Source organism: Prunus avium, chromosome 1 (assembly GCF_965620075.1).
Source record: "Prunus avium chromosome 1, drPruAviu1.hap1.1, whole genome shotgun sequence".
NCBI classification, from domain to species: domain Eukaryota; kingdom Viridiplantae; phylum Streptophyta; class Magnoliopsida; order Rosales; family Rosaceae; genus Prunus; species Prunus avium.
Genome location: NC_142284.1, coordinates 62033445 through 62053650, shown reverse-complemented (window position 1 = coordinate 62053650; position 20206 = coordinate 62033445). Strand labels below are relative to the sequence as shown.

General features: G+C 38.1%; 3 protein-coding genes across 3 annotated transcripts; 2 read left to right on the top strand and 1 right to left on the bottom strand.

The window, feature by feature from the left end:
* Positions 1-2920: 2920 nt before the first annotated feature.
* On the top strand, positions 2921-3746 carry LOC110765636 (homeobox protein). Its single transcript, XM_021968801.2, has one exon. It carries the CDS (start codon positions 3079-3081, stop codon positions 3637-3639), a length of 561 nt encoding a protein of 186 aa, XP_021824493.1. The 5' UTR covers positions 2921-3078; the 3' UTR covers positions 3640-3746.
* Positions 3747-6393: 2647 nt separating this feature from the next.
* LOC148298146 (protein FAR1-RELATED SEQUENCE 5-like) lies at positions 6394-8194 on the top strand. Its single transcript, XM_088249936.1, has 2 exons — positions 6394-8137; positions 8190-8194. Exons 1-2 carry the CDS (start codon positions 6394-6396, stop codon positions 8192-8194), a joined length of 1749 nt encoding a protein of 582 aa, XP_088106062.1.
* A 6874-nt stretch (positions 8195-15068) lies between these two features.
* LOC148298145 (uncharacterized) lies at positions 15069-18331 on the bottom strand. Its single transcript, XM_088249932.1, has 7 exons — positions 17292-18331; positions 17051-17212; positions 16179-16966; positions 15942-16035; positions 15767-15862; positions 15296-15684; positions 15069-15210 (listed from the first exon to the last, which is right to left on the bottom strand). The coding sequence occupies exons 1-7, from the start codon at positions 18132-18134 to the stop codon at positions 15069-15071; spliced, it is 2514 nt and encodes an 837-aa protein (XP_088106058.1). The 5' UTR covers positions 18135-18331.
* Between the last annotated feature and the right edge of the window lie 1875 nt (positions 18332-20206).

Genomic DNA, 20206 nt, shown 5'->3' with positions numbered 1-20206 from the left:
ACCCATGAAAAGTCAATGTACGGCAGACCTTAGTGTTAAAAGACTCAAAAAAAAAAAAGAAAAAAAAAAGAAGGAAACTGGGAACTGGTAACCAATTAAGATGGCCCTTGTGTGTTATAAAATTTGACTCAACAGGGCGAGTACAAAGATGAATGAGATGGGAGCGGATACTTGAGAAGAGGATTGGGAATCTGTTCAAAATTGTTTAGTTTTGGCCGGATTTTAATCTTATGTAATGCTATTCTGGTTATAAATTCTTCTGTCATGGATTCAATTGGGTTTGGTATTGATTTATTTTTAAAGAAAAAGAAATTGGTTCCCAGTTACTATTTATATATTCTTAAAAATTAGATATGAACTCGAAACTCAAGCATTCATTAGTGCGTTGCTTATGCCTTGTAAGGCAACTTCAAAGGTTGCCGTTTGACAGCATGCACCAGTATGCACATACTATCTACCTCAACCTGATAAGATGAGACTCCAGAATATTATAAGGTGAATATTATACCTAATATAAGGGTTCAAATTATTTTAAAAAAAACCCTACATGAAGTGGACTTTAGAAACACACTCAAAGACTATTTACAACATAACAAAAAGGCTTCGAACTTCCTATATTTTACAAAACTGCCATCTGTTTTCATAAAACATGCCCAACCTCAAAATCTCACCAAAAAAATAAAAACCCCTAAAACACTCAAAACAAAAGGATAAAACTGGTTCAACAAAAAAAAAAAAAAGGTAAAAACAGAAATTAGTATATTAAGTAAACTCAAAAATAGGACAGCTGGCAATATTCAGAGAGACGGACCCTTGGCCCATCACTAGTAACATGATATTGTCCCTAACTTAACCACTTGTTTAGACCACACGTGCAACCAATTCCACATTGGCCACCTTTTTCTTTTCTTTTTTCTTTTCCATTTGGGGTTTGTTTGATTTAGGTTTAATCGGGCCCAGGCAACAGACCCACTCTAATACCATGTTAAGATTTCAGAAAGACGAACCCTTGGCCCACCACTATCAACATCGATATTGTCCTCAACTTAACCACCTGTTTAGGAGGTGTGGGGTTTTATACAAAAGGCCTTGATATTATTAGGAGTTGAACCATTTATTATATAAGACTTTCTATTTTGTTAAGTTTCCGATGTGGGACTCGTGTATTCTTTAACATGCACATCTATATAATTCGATATGAAAAACACATTTAACTCATTGAAATATTATACAACACTAGTAAAGTTCACAGAGTAATTGCAAATAATATAATTGAATTTGCTAGTGTTCTAGCCCAATCATGCCTAATTCGGGCATGTTCCATCAACAATATCTTTGAATTTTGAGAGCTCGCTTAGGAGTGTTCGAGGCTCGCAAACAAGAAATTTCAAAAAAAAAAAAAAAGGGCAACAAGAAACCGACTATTACTTCTTCAAAGGAGATCCAGACTGCTGTGAGACTTGTTGTCTGTTACCAAAGTTTACTACTAGCTCTTGAAGAGTTAGGGTTGTTTCTATGTTTTGTGTTTTGTGTTTAGGAGGGGGTGTGAAGATATTAGGGTTGAGTACTGATCTTGTTCAGTCACGGTTGAGATTGAAATGGGATCTCGTTCAGTCATGGTTGAGATTGAAATGGAATGGAAATATACGTTTGGCTCAAAAAAGAAGGAAAAACGAGTGGTTTCGAACACAAATGATCATATTATGTGGTAAGGTAGTAATAAAATTGTGTATTTTGCAATACTCGCAAATTGGCCCCAAGGTCGTTTGTCTTATCTGAAGTACCCAAAACAACCGCGAGCGAGTTTTTTTTATAGTTACATCGGAGGAAAGAAACCCCACTAGGGTTCGATTTTGAGTGCCATGGGAGGAGGGGGAATCCACCACCACAGCGAGCGAGTTTAGCTACAATGAATACCATCGTCAATGGCATGGAGGATCCAAGTGTCTAGCACTTGTCAATCAACAAGTTTGGCCCTCTTGCATCGAACGAAAATAGCCCAATTGATTACAACATTCTCCTTATGCCTTTTCGTAGATGCGCGAGTACTCGAACGAAAATAGCCCAATTGATTACAACATTCTCCTTATGCCTTTTCGTAGACGTGCGAGTACCTTTCGTATCTACTGTTACTCTTGTCGTTAATAAAAACATCTCCAATAGTAGTAGCAAATCAAACTCTTCAAATTAAAGTTTGTTGACCAGGCTGTTGGCCTGGTCCGTGACATTGGGCATCGAGGGCAACCACCCTGGGCCTATATAAATGTTCAAGGCTATGCTACAAGTGATATTTTGAGAGCCTAACGATACAAGGTCCCAAATAAAAACTATGCAAGGGCCCACATTTAATAGAACTACCATACTTAAGCCAGATTTCACATGTGTAGAAAAATTTTAGAGTGGTGATTTCCCCACTCCAATTTTATTAAACTACGTTTGCATATAAATGAAAAAGGGCCTCATTTTTAATTTCTGGCCCCGAGCCACTTAAAAGTCAGTGCGGGCCTAGGGTGGCTCATGATGGTTGGGGGTGGTGGCTGCTCGAAAGAAGAAGCGGGCTTAGATGTTGCTGGGTTTTTTTTTTTTTTTTTTGTGTGTGTTGTTGTTAATTATTCAATTATTTTATTTATTTATAAACTGAACTTAGTAATTTTTTTTAAAACAATTACTCTTTTATTATTTTTTAAAACTTTAATGAATTTATTAACGATGGTTTAACAGAATGGACAAAATTAGGGGAATAAACACGGGAGTAAATTGGCCAAATTAAAAACACGAATGGGAGAACATTTTGACATTTATTCCTTTTCTTTTTAATCACATGAGTCAGTCAGGTCAGTGGAGGAACAACGGTTAGAAGATTTGAAAATTGAAAAGCAAAGTGAAATCCAATCCATGTTGAAAAAAGCACACCGCTCCTTGAAAAAGATGCCATACCAAACCTCTTAAAAGCAGTATGTTAACTCATGACCCATTCTTATAATTTCCTGCTCTGCTCTCACGACTCACCCCCAGTTCTCCCAACTCCTAACTTATAGCTTTTTGCACCATTGCAGCCCAAAAAGAAGAGGCAGAAAAATGATAAAAGCTGTGAAGAAGCTCAAGTTTTGGTCAAGAAAAAAGAGAAAAAAGAAAACTCACCACCTCCAACCCTACTATCCTCCTCCACCACCAACACGACCAGCACCGCTGCCGCCCGGACCCAGGCATCATTGCTGCTCATGCTCATCGTCCGCCTACTCAACTCAGCCTTCAGCTCCACCCTTACCTCCATGGCTGGATGCCGAGTACACCCATGAGGCTCTTTTGGCACCTCAAGTCCAACCTGCCCCAGAATTTGGCTACCAAGCAGATCCAAGACAACAAGAACCTACTATGAAAACCAATGCAGGCAGTGGCACCACCAGCACCTGCAGTCCACTGTATCTCTATCCAACCTCATCGTCTTATCAGCAATACATGGTTCCAGATCCTGTGTATGGATTACCAGTTGCACAAACACAAACACAAACACCAAGAACCACAACAAGGGAGAGATCCGCTGCTGCCAGGGTCTTCGGTTGTGTTGTTGACTTTGGCATCCGTTTCTTTCGTTGTTTCTGTCCCTGTTTTCACATTCGCGAAGTAGTCCTCCAGTAATATGATATATTAGTTGCATTGTATGAGACATATAGGCGTTTCTCAGTGGAATATAATGTTAATTTCTGGTACAGATTGATTATAATAAAGATGTATATATATTCCGATGTGTTTAGTTTCTGGTACAGATTGAGGAATAATCCCCTGTTATCCGGAGTTGAGTTTAGTTTCAAATGAAAATTCAGCTGTACCAGAAAGGAGGAGGTCACTTCTTTACCTTGCACTCAAGCTGAACCTCAGCAACCCTCCGAGCTGTATCTTGTAACTGTGAAAAGAGCAGGTCAAGTTCACAAAACATGAGAGAAGAGATACCATCTCTTCCACCTTTATGCCCTTGAAAACCCCATTCAACTCCACAACATAATCACTTGTAACATATCTGCATTTCAATTCAAGCCACCCAATTCATGATATAGAATTTCTGGTCTTAAAATAATAAAGTAACATGGAATTATGAAAAGTTTGCCAGTCCTTAAAATCTGTCTCTAGCTTGATAAGAATGACAAGTTTTGAATTTTATTCTAAATAATAAGAAAAGAGTAAGATATATCAGTATTAAAGAAAGAAAAAAAAGCATTATGGTTACAATAGAAAGTGAGGGAAGGCCACAAGAAGTAAAGTGAATGAGGATAAAGTGAGGAAAGGCCACAAGAACATAGCAGCCCCAGGTGAAAAGCACCGCAGCATGACAGATAATATGAATGGAAATATGTCTAAACTCCTAAAGATTACGGAAAGAGAAGGGGAAGCTTCATCATTCCTAGCACATTCGATTGACACAAACCTACCAGGTTTCAGAAATGGTAAGCAGTACTTTGGAGAAAGGACAATATCACGAAGTTCCTTTTTCTAACTCTTGTACTGCTGTAATAGATTGTAATAATTCTTTACACTATCTTCTTCTTCAATTATAATTGAATCCCCTTCTTGCTCAAGGTCCTTTCTTTGTTTCTGCATTAGTAACATAATTCACAAATAGAAGTGATTGCATCAGTAATTTCTTAATAGATTTATTTACATGGTTCCAGCTTGAAACTGATAGAATGACAAATTGCAAACAAATACAAACAAATCTCAACCAAGATACAAAGAGAAGAAACACAAATTGCAATTACAAGATGGGCTATTCTCTGGTGGGAACGTCATTTTGCGAACCTCTAAATCAGAACACCGTTGGATCAAATCTAACGGATGATAAGAAGCAAGTGTAACTGAAAGTGGGTAAAACCGTACCACTGGAACGTGGCTTCCTCCCTCCAAAACACACGCCACACTCTTGAAGACCACAATATCTCCCTCCAAAAAAAGTTCTGTTTCTTTGTCTCCATTTGTGTCTCTCTCTCTCTCTCTCTCTGTGTCTCAAAGAACATGGTTTTCTTCTGTTTTCTGATTTGCTATTTTGTTTGAGGAAAGAGAGCTGTTCAGTTTTCTGGTTTGGTGATTCAAATAATACAAAGCAAGGTATTATCCTGATGAGCACATGCACTGTAATTCATTTTGTGTTTTCATTTTTCTGGTTTGATGATTGTGTTCTGTGCACTTGTGAAGACTTGAGGACCCATCTGGTACCAAAAAAACTGGTGCGCGTAACACCTTGATAGAATCGTTGAGCACAGTCGAAACTAGCATTGACTTGGAGGAGAAAGTGTTGGAGCAAATCGGAAACTGGAGTCGTCGTTTGAAAGTGTTGGAGCAAACTGGAAACTAGCGTTGAGTTCGAATAGTTGAGAAGACGAAGATCGAATTTGTTTGGGGTTATTGCTTCAAATCGACGACAATATCATATTTGTTGAAATTTAAAAGCTCAAAATCAATTACGAGGTAAGCCTCTATTTATACTTGAGAAAATGTTTTGACCAAATATATGAGCATAATTTACGCTAGTTTGGATGTAGGTTGTTTAAAGTTTCAGTAGAGACTTCAAAAGGCCTCCTGGGTGTAGCATTTATATTCAGTAATAGGTTCATAGATTATTTTGTTTCAGACTCCACGATTTACTAATGTTGCATAGTCTAGTTGATATTTGTGGAAAATTTGAAGATCAAAATCACTTATGAGGTAATTGATATCTTGTATTTGTTAATTTTGGTATCCTGGAGGAAATGTTTTGACCAAATATATGGGCATAATTTACGCTATTTTGAATTAGGTTGTTTAAGGTTTCACTAGAGACTCCAAAATGAATCTTAGGTGTAGCACTTGTATTCACTAATAGTTGAAATTTTTCGTTTCAGACTTCATTATTTACTAACATTTGATAGTGTATTTGATATTTGTTGAAAATTTGAAGATCAAAATCACTTACGAGGTAACTGATATCCAATATTTGTTAATTATAGCATACTAGAGGAAAATATTTGACCAAGTATCTGGGCATAATTTACGCTAGTTTGGATGTGGGTTGTTTAAGGTGTCACTAGAGACTCCAAAAGTATTCTTAGATAAAGCATGTGTATTCACTAATGATTCATAGAATATTTCGTTTCAGACCCCATTAGTACTAAAGTTTCGATAGTATATTTGACATTTGTTGAAAATTTGATATTTCTATGTTTATATTTTGCATATAGTATTGTGATATTTGAAAGCTCTTTGAATGTATGTGGCAATATTATTATGATGGTAATATGATTTTCAGGGTTAAATTGCAAGAATTGTGAAATGGAGTCTGAAGCACAGGTGACACCGGAAGTTAGTGTGGAGTTCAAACCAAAACTAGGACTTGAATTTGATTCCCTTGAGGATGCATTGAAGATGTATAATCTGTATGCACTAAAAGCAGGATTTGGTGTTCGTTGTTCTACAACCAAAACGTCAAGTGTGACGGGGGAGATAATAAGGAAAGAATTTGTATGTTGTAAACAAGGGACAACCAATATTACGGGTAAGAAAAGAAGACGAGGATGGGTTCGAACTGGTTGCTTGGCTAAACTTGCTGTTTTGTTGCCATCTTTGAAGAACAAGTACATTGTTGTAGCCTTCAAGGAGGAACACAACCATGAAATGACAACATACGACCAAGTCCATTTGTTGAGATGCCACCGTAAAGTTACTGAGTCTGCAAAGGTATATAATGCATATCTTTCAAAAGTTAATATCCCGGTACATCAACAATTAAGCATTCTTGAGGTGCAAGCAGGCGGAATGGAAAATATTGGGTTTTTAAGGAAAGATGTCTATAATTACCAAAGAGACATGCGAGCAAAGGTGACTGGTCATGACGCAGATCTTCTTAATGAGCATTTTTTGCGTGAACAAGAAAAAAATGCATCATTCTATTTCAAGATAGAGGTAGATTCAGAAGGACGAATGGGTAATGTATTTTGGGCAGATGCAAGGTCAAGACGAGCTTATGGGAGTTTCGGAGATGTGGTGGTATTTGATACGACTTTCAACACCAACCGTTATGGCATGGTGTTTGCGCCTTTAATAGGTGTTAATAATCATCGTCAGACAATATTGTTTGGTTGTGCTTTCTTAACCAGTGAAAGCACAGAAGCATTTATTTGGTTGTTTGAGGAATTTAAGAAAGCCATGCCATGTGGGGCACCGAAAATGATCATTACTGATCAAGATGCAGCCATTGCAAAGGCAATTGCAGTAAGTCTCCCTACAACATTCCACAGATATTGCATATGGCATATAATGAATAAGTTGACCGAGAAAACCGGCATAGGAGAATGTTTTTTAGAGCTGTGCAATTGCATATGGGATATGGACACCAAAGAAGAATTTGATGCGAAATGGGAAGAAGTTATCACAAACAATGGGCTGAAAGAGCATACGTGGCTGACCTCAATTCATGCCTTGCGGGAGAATTGGGTTCCGTCATATGTAAAACATGTGTTTTCGGCTGGGATGTCAAGTAGTCAACGGGCCGAAAGCTGTCATTCGTTTTTCAAACAATATATTAACAAGAACAACACGTTGATGGAATTTATAGTACGTTTTGAAAGAGCTCTTGCTTCACAGAGGCACAAGGAATTATTGGCTGATCATGTTGATCAGAACGAAAAACCTCCAACTCCATTTCTCACACCAATGCAGCTTCAAATGGGAGGCATTTACACAAGGGGAATTCTTGACATCTTTGAGCGTGAGGACTTCGAAAGCCTTTTATGCTTCTTTGAAGTTATAAAGGAAGATGACACTCTTTGTACATACAAAGTTATTGAGAGGGTACAGCCGGGGGTTACAAGGACAAATGAGATTGTGCATGAAAAAGATATTGATCAAGCTTTTTGCAGCTGTCGTGGATTCGAATTTCGTGGTATTCCATGCCGACACATCATATCATTTTTAAGAATGAAACAGGTTGCGTATTTGCCAGAGAAGTATATATTAAAAAGATGGATGAAAAGTGCGAAGGCTGGTGTAGTTTTCGATAAGGATGGCAAAGAAGTTAAAGATAACGTTGATGGTTGTATTTTGGTTAAGAGATCAACATTGTGCAAAGTTGCAGCCGATTTGATTGATTCGGCGTTGTTGTATGATAAAGGTTCTGAGTTGCTGCAAAAAACGTTTAACGACATTCGTGGGAAGCTTATTAGCTTAGTGTCATCAAGAGCTCCTCTTGAAGAAGCCAATAACGAGGGGGAAACTAGTTCTGTCCAAGTGAGAATAAAAGATCCAAACCGAGTAAAATCAAAAGGTCGTCCGAAAAGAGTTAAAGGACAACGTGAGAAGGCTGCGGGACGACATAAACGTCGGTGCACTGGGTGCAGGAAGAGTGATCATGATAGAAGGAGATGTCCAAGACTTGGGATCCCGTAAGCAAAGATATCGTCTATTTTAGTTGAAGATATTTTCTTTTAACAATTTGTCATTATGTATGAATTTTTGTTGTGCACTGGTTGCAGGTCTTCATCTCCTGAAGCAGACATTGGTGCTCCAGTTACTGAGAATATGCAGCCCACTCAAAGGACGCAGAACAATGAAAGTACTCAGCTTTCTATGGCAGAGGCATTTATGCAGGAGTTTGATTTAATGCATGGACCCGAAGTTTGAGTATCTAGTGAGTCTTATTGCGTCTAAAGATACCTTTATGAGTACCTTGTGATACTTATATGCACTAACAGAGTTTGAGTACCTACTGGTACTTATTGGTACCTGTTTGCTTTGGTTTTCAATGTGCGTCAAGCGTTTGAAACACTCTTGTATTTCGTACTACTCGCATAATCTTGAAGGTTTTTTTTTCTTTGTTGACAATCAGCGATAATGATACTAAAGATTAACTCGACATATAAATTTATGTAGGAAACTGATAGCACACAAAGGAAGACTTGAAAACGCGTAGGAAACTGAAACAGCAAGTTCTGGGCGACCGGTCGCGGATACCTTGCGACCGGTCGCGGATACCTTAGTGACACCTTGCGGATACCTTACGACCGGTCGCGGATACCTTGCGACCGGTCGCTTTGGCACAGAGTCGAAAACCAATTCAGACTTTGCAATCTGCCGGAAACCGACCGGTCGCCCATAACCTGCGACCGGTCGCTGGTCTTTATTTTTGTATCTTTTAATTGAGCCATTTTTCTCAACATGTGGAAGCCAAGCCATAATGCTTCAGTAAACTCCAGTTGTTGATATGATGAATTTAACCATCGGTTGGTAAATTGAATCTGGAAATAATGAAAATGCATGACACCCACTTGTTTTATCGAACAATTCCATTCAACATAAAATTTATGTTTTAGTAAATATGGTTGAAAATTACCGATAATGATATTCTATGTTAAATTGACATATTTTTTCCCTTTTAGCACCGGCATCATGCTGTTATACGACAAGGACGAATGAGGTGTTTGGACTTGACAGAATTGACTGAACGTGTTGACATTTGCCTTTTCCTTCCTTAGCTCACATTTTGCCGTGAGTTCACGTTGTGGTTAAAATTCTGCTGGATTTTTTTTGTGAAAATGAAACAAGACTTTCACTCACTCTGCTATCTTATTGTTGAAAAACGCGTGAAAAAGATCAGCACTGCACTGCGTGCGACCGGTCGCCTCCTCCTATACTAAATGTGAGCCATTTTACTGTTGGCATATTGGTCCACCCCATGATGAAAGAATACACTTTCGGTAGTCAAAAGATGGATATCCAACAGAATGATGAAATCAATATAATAAGGACAAAATGATAATGTCTTTAGCAAATGATGATGTTTTTGGTGGAGAGGCTATTTGACCAACATTATTATGGTCTCTTTGGCATGCACGTGAATGCTCTTTGGAGATAAAAATCAGCCTTCTTTCATTTGTTTATATAATGGGCATGCAAGTGTGCGTGTGCTGTGGTTGTTGCATAGAAGAGCCAGAGAGAGAGTGCTTGTGCTGCACCAAAGGAGAAGCCGAGAGCAAGAGAGAGAAGTGAGACAACACCATCCAAACAGCCATCAGTATCCCACTCCACAGCTGTGAGGGTGAGAGAGCTAAGTGTGTACCACTCTAAGTGTGTGAGGGAGGTAAAAACAGGAGAGTATAGAGTCGTGCTTAACTTTACGCAATTTCCAAGATATGAAGAAAAAAACAACATTAAAAAGACATGACACCATGATACACCCGTTAACACAAATATAAAATATAAGAACTCAAAACTATTTCATAAGAGATTCATACAGGAGATCAATAGTCGTGCATTCTCATTAGCCGATCAAGATGGTTTAGTCACCACCTCGTTAGTGGCTGTGTTGAGTCGGGTCTACACCGCCACAGATGAATTCTTGGGCAGCAGATACTGTTACGGCATCCCAGTCAATATCTCTGTGGGCATCAGCAGCAATGCGTCGGAATTTCTCGAAACCTTCGTTGAAAGCCCCACGTATGGCCTGACGATGCTTGTCACCCCTTTTGTGAATGGTCGTGGTTTCATACTTGGCATCTTCCTCTGACATCTGCAAATCCTCAACTTTGAACTTTCTTCTTTGGGCACGAATTCTGTGCTTCTCTCTTTTGTAATTAGCATTGTTAAATTGCCTAGTCAAATCTGCCAACTTCCGCTCAGCTGCAACACACTTTTCTGTCCAATAATGGACCATGGAAGAGTTGTGAGCGAGTTTGTTGCGCATATCATCTATTTCCAGAACAGGATCATCAGAGTCCCCCTCGCTTCCGGAGGAGGTTGGAAATGGCAGTGGTGGTGGAGGAGACCTTGGAAATTGGGGGGCATACTCTAATGACCCATCGAAATCCCCCTCAGTCGCATTAGCAGTCGAACTGGCCATGGATATTCAAAATTGAAACTAAAACTTGATGCACGACAAGCCTCCCTTTTTAACCTTGTGGAAAACAATTACAAATATGAATTTCTCCAAGATTTGAAATTTAATGTAATGCAGTTCCCAAAAAATTCGGACACCTAAAACCAATGAAGACTGACTAATTTTTAAATCTAAGGTAATACGGTTCCCACTAACCTTTTTTTTTTTTTTGGTAAATTCCCACTAACTATTTTTAAATGCACTGACTGACCACGTTTTTGTTTCAATTGGTGTTTTACCAGTTGACCCCATTTGAACTTAAATTATGTGATCTTAATTGAAATTGTTACAGACACCGTTTATTTTGCACAGTGAACCACTTATGCAATCATCCCATATTAAAAAAAACCAGAAACACGTAGGAAACCAAACTCAACCTGCCTGGAGCGACCGGGACCGGTCGCTTTACCCGAAGCTTGTATCCTTAGGTTAGATGAGCCAATTTTACCAACAGTTTTTACACACTGCTAGTTAGGATTATCACACATTATACAAATCAAACCTTTTTGTCATCTTACATCAGCAAAACATACCTTCGAGAATCACTTATGACTCTATAAGGATACATAAACATACTGTTTGGACACCAACGAGCTAAACCCAAGATAATGGCTGTACATAAGGTTGAAACAAAGGTCCTCCACATAACCCAAAAAACATTGCAGTTTTGGATTTTACTGCATGGTAATAGCATCCCAGTTGTACTCCGGCACAACCCCTCTGGCATACTCGCGGAATAGATCAAATCCTTTACGTGCCTCAGCTTCCCTCATTTGAACTGCCTCTTTTGAAGCACAGAACTTTCGAAAGGCATCCTGTTTCGCAAGCTTAACCTTTAATTTCATCTTCTTTACGGTTCCTAGGTAAAATTTTGCTTGTTTTTTCTGCTCCCTCAGGGTTTCTTCATGCCACTTTAGACGTATCTGTTGTCGTTTGATTGCCAGCATCAACATCTCATACCTAGGTTGTCCAATACCACTTGCATCCTCAACGTCATATGAAAACTTAAGGCATTTGGCAACACCTTCAACATCATCTGCAGCTTTACTCTTCCCATGCGAGAACGCATCAGGATTTTTTTGTGGTGGAGTATTTAAAACTATAGGGAGAATTTTGTTATGTGAAGACATTATAAGTCTTGGAATTTTTTGAGGAAATGCTTGCTGTGGGAGAGCGTACAAATACTAAGTCATGACCTTTTTCCCGCCAAAACGACCTCCACTCAATCCCCTTCAATAGCTTTAGTTGTTTTATAGTAGATTGTAGTTAATGTTTATATATCTCAATTGACGGCTTATCCACTTATGGACAGTAGCCTTGACAGACGTTGGATACACATGAAAATAGCCGCCACTTTAGGCTCTCCCCATGCACTGTGATGACCCTCCACTTTAGTCTCAACAATAGACATGGACATTCCACATCCCCTACTTAGAACAAGTTGACAGCATGACTATTGCATGCAGAATATAATATAATACCCATCCCAAGTTATTGTGTTTTGATAGCACAAAAACATATATATATAAAATATGAGAAGTGTATCGTATGAAAACACTGATTCCATAATACTTCGTACGCATAACCCATAACCCCTAAACCCTAAACTCTAACCCTTATCATTTTAAAACAATTTTAAAGTAAAAAGAAATAGTTAATTGGATGAGATGCGATGTGGCAGCGTCCCCTGCTGACACGTGGAAGTGGAAGGGATGCTGGGCTCTCCTTGCGTTGACAAGTGTCACATTTGTTATATTTTAATCATATTTTCTTGTAAAATCGTTTAAAATATTAAAATACAAAAAAATACATACGTATTTCTGAGCACCAATACTTCGTATCTCAAGTCCAAAAAGTGGTTTACAATTGTTTTAAAATTAATTTTGAGGGTCATCCCTAAATATGAATGATGCAAATCAAAACATAACTAAACTTTGTAAACCCTAAGTTATTGTTTGTTTGATCACATAAGGATTGGATCGACATTTCAATACAATGGTGAAATTTGATCTACATGATTGAAGGAAATGTCATACCAATCCGGACATAATTTTTTTGGAATTTCTTTGAATTATAATAGATTTTTAAATTTAATTTTGAAGTAAAAATGAATAATTAATTGGATGATATGCCGATTTTTGATATATTATCTACATTACATCCGATTTTTGATCAAGTCCTTATGTGATCAAAACACAATAGCTTATGGTTTACACGTATTTACAACAAAATTTGATTATAACTAGTTCTTAAAAATATTTCTTAACACTTCAAAATTTAATAAAAATGGTATGGTTTAGGGGTTATAAAGTAAGGGGTTAGGGTTAGGGTTAGGATTAGGGTTTAGGGTTTAGGGTTTAGGGTTTAGGGTTTAGGTTTGATGAATTATTCGTAAAAAGTATTCTGAAATATGAATATTTCCTTCTCATATTATATATGTTTTAGGCTATCAAGAAAGAATAACTTTCTCAAAAATCACTTATGTTTTTATGCTATCAAGAAAGAATAACTTGGGGTGGGTATAGATTGTGCATGTGCACGTTGGAAAACCCAAGATTGTGCATGTGCACGTTGGAAAACCCAAGTTAATGCTTTAAATACTATATGTGGTTGTTCGGTTCATTTTTACACATGATTTTTCATGTTATTCACCCACTATTTTGAGTTAGTTCTTGACATTTTATAGCTTTTTACTTCCTTTTTGTGTTTTGTTAGATTTTACCTTGGTTGGAATGAAAATGAGCTAAAAGTGCATTATTGGTTATAAACTTTGTTTTTGTTCATTTTCGTAGGTCAACTTCTTGGCCTGGGATAAACATACTCTGGTGCTCGGATGAGGTCATGATCTTCATGAGACTTGTTCCAATAGATGTTAACTACAACATATCCAAATTTGAGCTCTATTGGACAAGTATTGCCTATCCAACCAATCCAACATGTTACCACAGCTCTGGAAATCCGGAATTTGAGCTCTATTGGACAAGTCTTTGTTACTGAATTTTATTTGTTTCTGTAATTGTTTTGGACTTTTGGTCCGCGTTGTGTTCTTTCATTTTCTGTGCTGAATCCAACCGTATAAAGAACGTGAATTTTGGACAAACGGTTGGAAAGTTATAAGCAAAACACTGGACAGAGGTCGAAACTGAAAAACAGAGAATTCGACTCTGCCCAAAAACGACCGGTCGCTTTTACCTGACGACCGGTCTCTTTTCACGTTTATTGAAATTTCGACTCTGCCTAAAAACGACCGGTCGTCACTGTTCACGCGACCGGTCGTCACTGTTCACGGCACTGTTCATGTCACTGTTCACTGTTCACGGCACTGTTCACAGGTGATAAACAGGTGATAAAATGGCGATAGAAAATGCTGTTTGTGTTTTTCTTTAGTTTTCTTGTGTTGTTTCATTTCTTTTGCACTTCTTTACTTATTTTTAGTTTTAAATTTGCATTTGTGCATTAGTGGTGTGTCAATTAAGTGTTCTTTAAATTTGCATTTGTGCAACAGTGGTTGATCAAGCCTTGATGTCATTGTCTCCATTCGGAACTGGTAAAGAAGAAAGAAACCGAAACCAACCCCAAAGCCACTACTAGGACACCCGGGGAACCAGTTTTGGGACTTATGGGGATCCACTTATGGGATTACCAGTGAAGGAACAAGTGCACCACCAGCCGATCAGAAGTTCCCTTTTTGACTGAACATGTGCAACTCTGTTGTATTCTTATTTTGTTTAACTTTTTTATTTAAAGTATTTTTTTCCCCTGTGTTTTATAGATTGGTCGAGACGTGCAATACATGCATTTCATTATGGGGAATGTCGACTTCTTCAACCAACACTGAAACAAAGAAAAGTCGGCGCGGTGCTAAGATGGTCATTTTGGCTCCTTATTATAATTATAATGAATTTAAAATAAAAAAATATTTTTGATTAGCTAAAATGGAGTGCGTTGCTAGTAAAATACAGTTTTTCAATATTTGTTCTATAAACAAAGGAGGCATAGCCCCAGCAAAAGATATTTTTTATACCCTCAGTGCAAATCAGAGGGGATCTGGTAATCCCAACAGAATCCTCTTCCAGTACCTAAACCATTCTTACCAACAAAATGAAAACATGAACTACCCAAATAGAGCTCTACCGAAATAGTTCAATAATTCCATCACCCACAATCACACCTATATACTGCAGCATCCCTGCAACAAGTCTATTGCAAGCTTTAACCGGAATAAATGGATGACATCAGCACTCAATTGCATCAACTCTACATTGGAGCTGAGAAATTCACAATATTTTAGGACAAATATCCCGCAGTCCCCCCTGAAAGTTAGCATGACACCGTAAAAAATTTACATTATCAATTTGCAAATAACATATGTAAATTTGTAGGTGGAAAGTTACTCACCCACCAACTTGTTGGGGAACATCAGTTACTCGATTCACTGGCCACTCAGTTGTTCGTAGAGGACAACCACCAACATATCCAGCTTCTTTTAACAACATAGGGATCAATTTCGCAACCGGCTGCAATGCTTTTATCAATGTTTGAGTTCTGCACAAATCTAATTTGGAATCGTACACAAATATTTCACAAGTGGTTAAATCTAAAGCGAGTGTCACCCAGTGCTTCTGCCTTACACAATTGTAAGGCAGAAAAACCTTCTTAACAGACATCCAAGGTTTACTCCACTTATGCAGCTCGCCGTTAACCATTTTCACTAGAGCTCTACTATGGGGCCTGTCGTCCTTTCCCCCATAAAGCCGCATATGCTTCAAATCTATTGCAGCATACTTCTACATAGCACCATATCAGTTATGCATCAATTTAGATACCAATTGAACCAAGTCATCATGCTTAATTATGAAAGAGTTATACCTGAAACAGAGTATCGACTATCGTCCAGTCCGAACCCACTAAATTTGGATACCTCTTCTGCCGCTCTCGTACCAGATACAATCCCATGTCAATGTTCTACACCAAAAGTGTTGTTTTCAATATTAACCTAATAAATGAACCATTATGGTGGAGTAATGGAGATCTCTATACTTACTGTGTCATCCAACCATCCATTCATGCTCAGAAGGCGAACAAAGAAGTCATGTGAAGCGTCTACACCTTCTTCTCCACATAATCTCACATGCGAACTGCAATTGTCAACAAATATTGCAATCAAATCAGATTCGCCAAGTTCGATAGGAGAAAAGGCAATCGGACTCACCAACAGGTCAATAAGTTGTCATAATACAATCTTTGAAATTCATTAAAGGCTAAAACCAGGATAACTTACTCCTTTTCTTGGCCCCATTCCCACAAGAATTTCGCCATCTTTAGAAGGGAATCATGAGGAATTGGCCTCAGGGGGTCAAAAGTAAAACCAACTGTGTCATCCTCAATATTGGGAAACTCCTGCCCTTGCCATGGAGTTTCTCTTAGCACAGACCTTGGCCTCTTCATGGCAGGCTGAACAGTCGTACCTCGTCCTCGAACCTTCTTCTTTTGGACAACAGTTACACCATCATCAACATCATTCTTATCTTCATCTGCTTCATCATCTTCAATTGAGATTTTCCTCTTTCGACAAGGGTTTTGAAGAAATGTAACTAGGGTCCGACAAACCAATGCATGGTCATCCCAGTTTATCTCAGGGGGTATGTATTCCAGCTCTCCCTTATCATTTACAACAACATTTTCAGGCTGATGACCGTGACCCTCATTTCCACCTATAGAATCATCTTTTTCCATTGGGGTCACCTTTACAAAAGATGGCAGAACCACATTGCCACCTCCATCGCCTATAATTTTTCTCAATGCAACCAACTCTAACCTCATGACTTCCATTCCATGAGCAGTAGAGTCCTTGAAATGTACAAATTTCTCCCACTGCTCACTTTTCTCGTGATGCAATAATGCAATCTCATCCCTCAACTGCTGCACAACATGGTTTACTTCAGCAAGGTCCTTACTTAATTGAGGACCAATATTAGGTGCATCACCTTCAGGAAAATCTGATCCCCAACTCCAGTAATTTTGCTGCATCTCTCGTAGACTTGGTCGCAGCAGGCGCAACGAAAGAGGCTGTCACAAAAACATAGTTAACATGTTATGTACAATACACATAACAACATCACTCATCAAATAAAGATATTATTTGGTGAATACCTCTTTGCTCTGAAAAATGTACGCGTTCAGCTTTCTAAACTCGGGGGTTTTATCTGTAGATTCCCACCAGCAAATCCGAGGCATTAATTCAGCTTCATCCTTCCGCTTACAATATCTCAGGGGAGCCATTTCCAATTCAGGAATTACTTCATAAGCCCAAACCTACACCAAATCATTTCCTGAGTCAATACTTATTTATGAACATAACTTTACAAAACATAAATTATTAACTAAACAATACCTGGAAAGCAAAACTCAATCCCTTTATACTCCACGCTGGTCTGTTAATTCTTATACGCTTCTCGTTCTCCACCTTTTTCTTCCTTTTTTTCACGGCCCTTTTCACCTCCTCTTTTCCCTTGCTCTGTCCTTTTCCTTTCTCATGATCCTTCTCATCAATGTCTTTTTTCCCAGGAGCAAACAACAAAGAATCCTGTAGGTACTCAAATGATATAGAACCCCATGGAAAGTTGTTGAATTCCTCCATATTATGTACTAAGTGTACATAGTCTTCATTGATCCTAACAATGGGGGCTTTCCCCAATATCACAAACTCTACAAAGTAAAGCATTCCCAATTTGAAGCAGTCTTCACTTCCCCTTTTGGAGTTTAAGAATGCTTTTTCTATGTCGTGTAAGGTTATGTGATTCTTGTTGGTGAAATGACGATTAAGCAGCTGATGCACACCACCATCTGCACTAGGTATGGAAGGCTCTACTCCAAATTTCAACCCACTAATTAGACAGAAGTCTTTTGCAGTGAACTGCACCACTTTGGACCCTATTGCATAACTAAGCCCGTGCATGTCCTTGACACCGAGTCCAGCGACGCGGCGAAGGGCCAGACCATGCACGAGTTGACCACTAAATTGAATTTTATCTACGTCCATCAAGTGCCCAAAGCATGACCCTCTAAATCTTCTCCTGTGTTCTTCATTGAACTGCAACATAAAATTAGAAAGTACAGTACTCGGCACACACAAATTATTTACCCTCGCTGAATACACCTCTGATTCCGGACAACAAAGTTCGAACCCATATTCCATTTTATACCTGCAACATACAACATGTACCCAAGTTAACATACAAAGTTCAACACGTTCAGATACAAAATCTGAAAGTCATATCTATACTACTCACTATCTCAGATCCCCTATTCAAATGAGAAAAACAAAGCTCTAGCATCTGGTGTAAAAGTAGACATAAATATTAAATATCTAATATATAAACATTGAGATACAGAATCTGGTATCCAAATCCATACTAGTCACGTATTAGAAACACACAAAAATGATACCCATATCCATACTATTTGCACTTTTATCAACACCTTCAGATACAAAATCGGATACCCAAATTTATATTTCTTACCTATTATCAAGATAGAAAAATGATACACATTCAAATTTAGAATATGATACCCAAATCTGTACTACTCAGTTATTGGCAAGATACATAAATGATACCCAAATCCATACTCAGCTATTCGCAAGATACAAAACTGATACCCATATCCGTGCTACTCAGTTATTGGCAAGATACAAAAATCATGCCCATATACATACTACTCGCATACTATCAACACATTTGGATACAGAATCGGCTACCCATATCCATACAGAATCTGGTATCCAAATCCATACTAGTCACGTATTAGAAACACACAAAAATGATACCCATATCCATACTATTTGCACTTTTATCAACACCTTCAGATACAAAATCGGATACCCAAATTTATATTTCTTACCTATTATCAAGATAGAAAAACTTACCCAAATCTATACTACTCAGTTATTGGCAAGATACATAAATGATACCCAAATCCATACTCAGCTATTCGCAAGATACAAAACTGATACCCATATCCATGCTACTCACTTATTGGCAAGATACAAAAATCATGCCCATATACATACTACTCGCATACTATCAACACATTTGGATACAGAATCGGCTACCCATATCCATACAGAATCTGGTATCCAAATCCATACTAGTCACGTATTAGAAACACACAAAAATGATACCCACATCCATACTATTTGCACTTTTATCAACACCTTCAGATACAAAATCGGATACCCAAATTTATATTTCTTACCTATTATCAAAATAGAAAAATGATACACATTCAAATTCAGAATATGATGCCCATATCTATACTACTCAGTTATTGGAAAGATACATAAATGATACCCAAATCCATACTCAGCTATTCGCAAGATACAAAACTGATACCCATATCCGTACCGTACTACTCACCTATTTGCAAGATACAAAAATCATACCCATATACATACTACTCGCATACAATCAACACATTTGGATACAGAATCGGCTACCCATATCCATAATAATCAAAATATGATCAACACATACCAACAGAACTGGCTGATGCTTCTTTAAAATATCAAAACTCGATTTGGGAGAAGTTCAGAAATGCAGATTTTGCACATACCGTTGATGATTCTTAGGCAACACTCGATTACGGAGGAGGAGGGAAGGAATGCGCGACTGGAAAGGGTTTTGATATCAGATGCAACACTCGATCATGAAGAAGTTTAGAAATGGGTCTTGAGATGAGAAGTTCAGAAATGGGTGAGAAGTTGATATTTTCCACAAATGAAAACCTCTTTTTTCTTTAATCTGGTTTTTGGGTGAAGTTATGACTTTTGGGTATTTGTTGTCAGATTTTGGGGTTTGCAGATTTTGGGGTTTGCACTGATAATTCATAAATTAATTAAATGGTGCAAGGAATTATAAAAAAAAAAAAGGCGCGCGCGGCAAAAGAGAAACCACATTGCACCCGATTCTACTGTGAGCTTGTTTTTTCTATCCAACCGTTGAGATCACTTCAATGGCTGAGATAGAGCCCCAAATAGAGGTTCGCAAAAAGATATTCCCACCTGAGCCGCTGGCTTACAAGATTACTACCCTAGTCAAAGCCAGCCAACCTCAAAATTGGGGATGGCACGATCAGCTTGAAACTGGTAGAATGAGTTTGGGCTCATTTGAGCCTTTTGTCTTTGGGTCGTTCTATTGGAATGAAGCTTGGGTTGACGATTTCAGTAACCTTTTATTAATTTTGGGCTTATAAGCCTTCTGTTTATTTTGGGTTTTTCTTGGAACAAACACTCAAGTTGCTCTTTTAAAC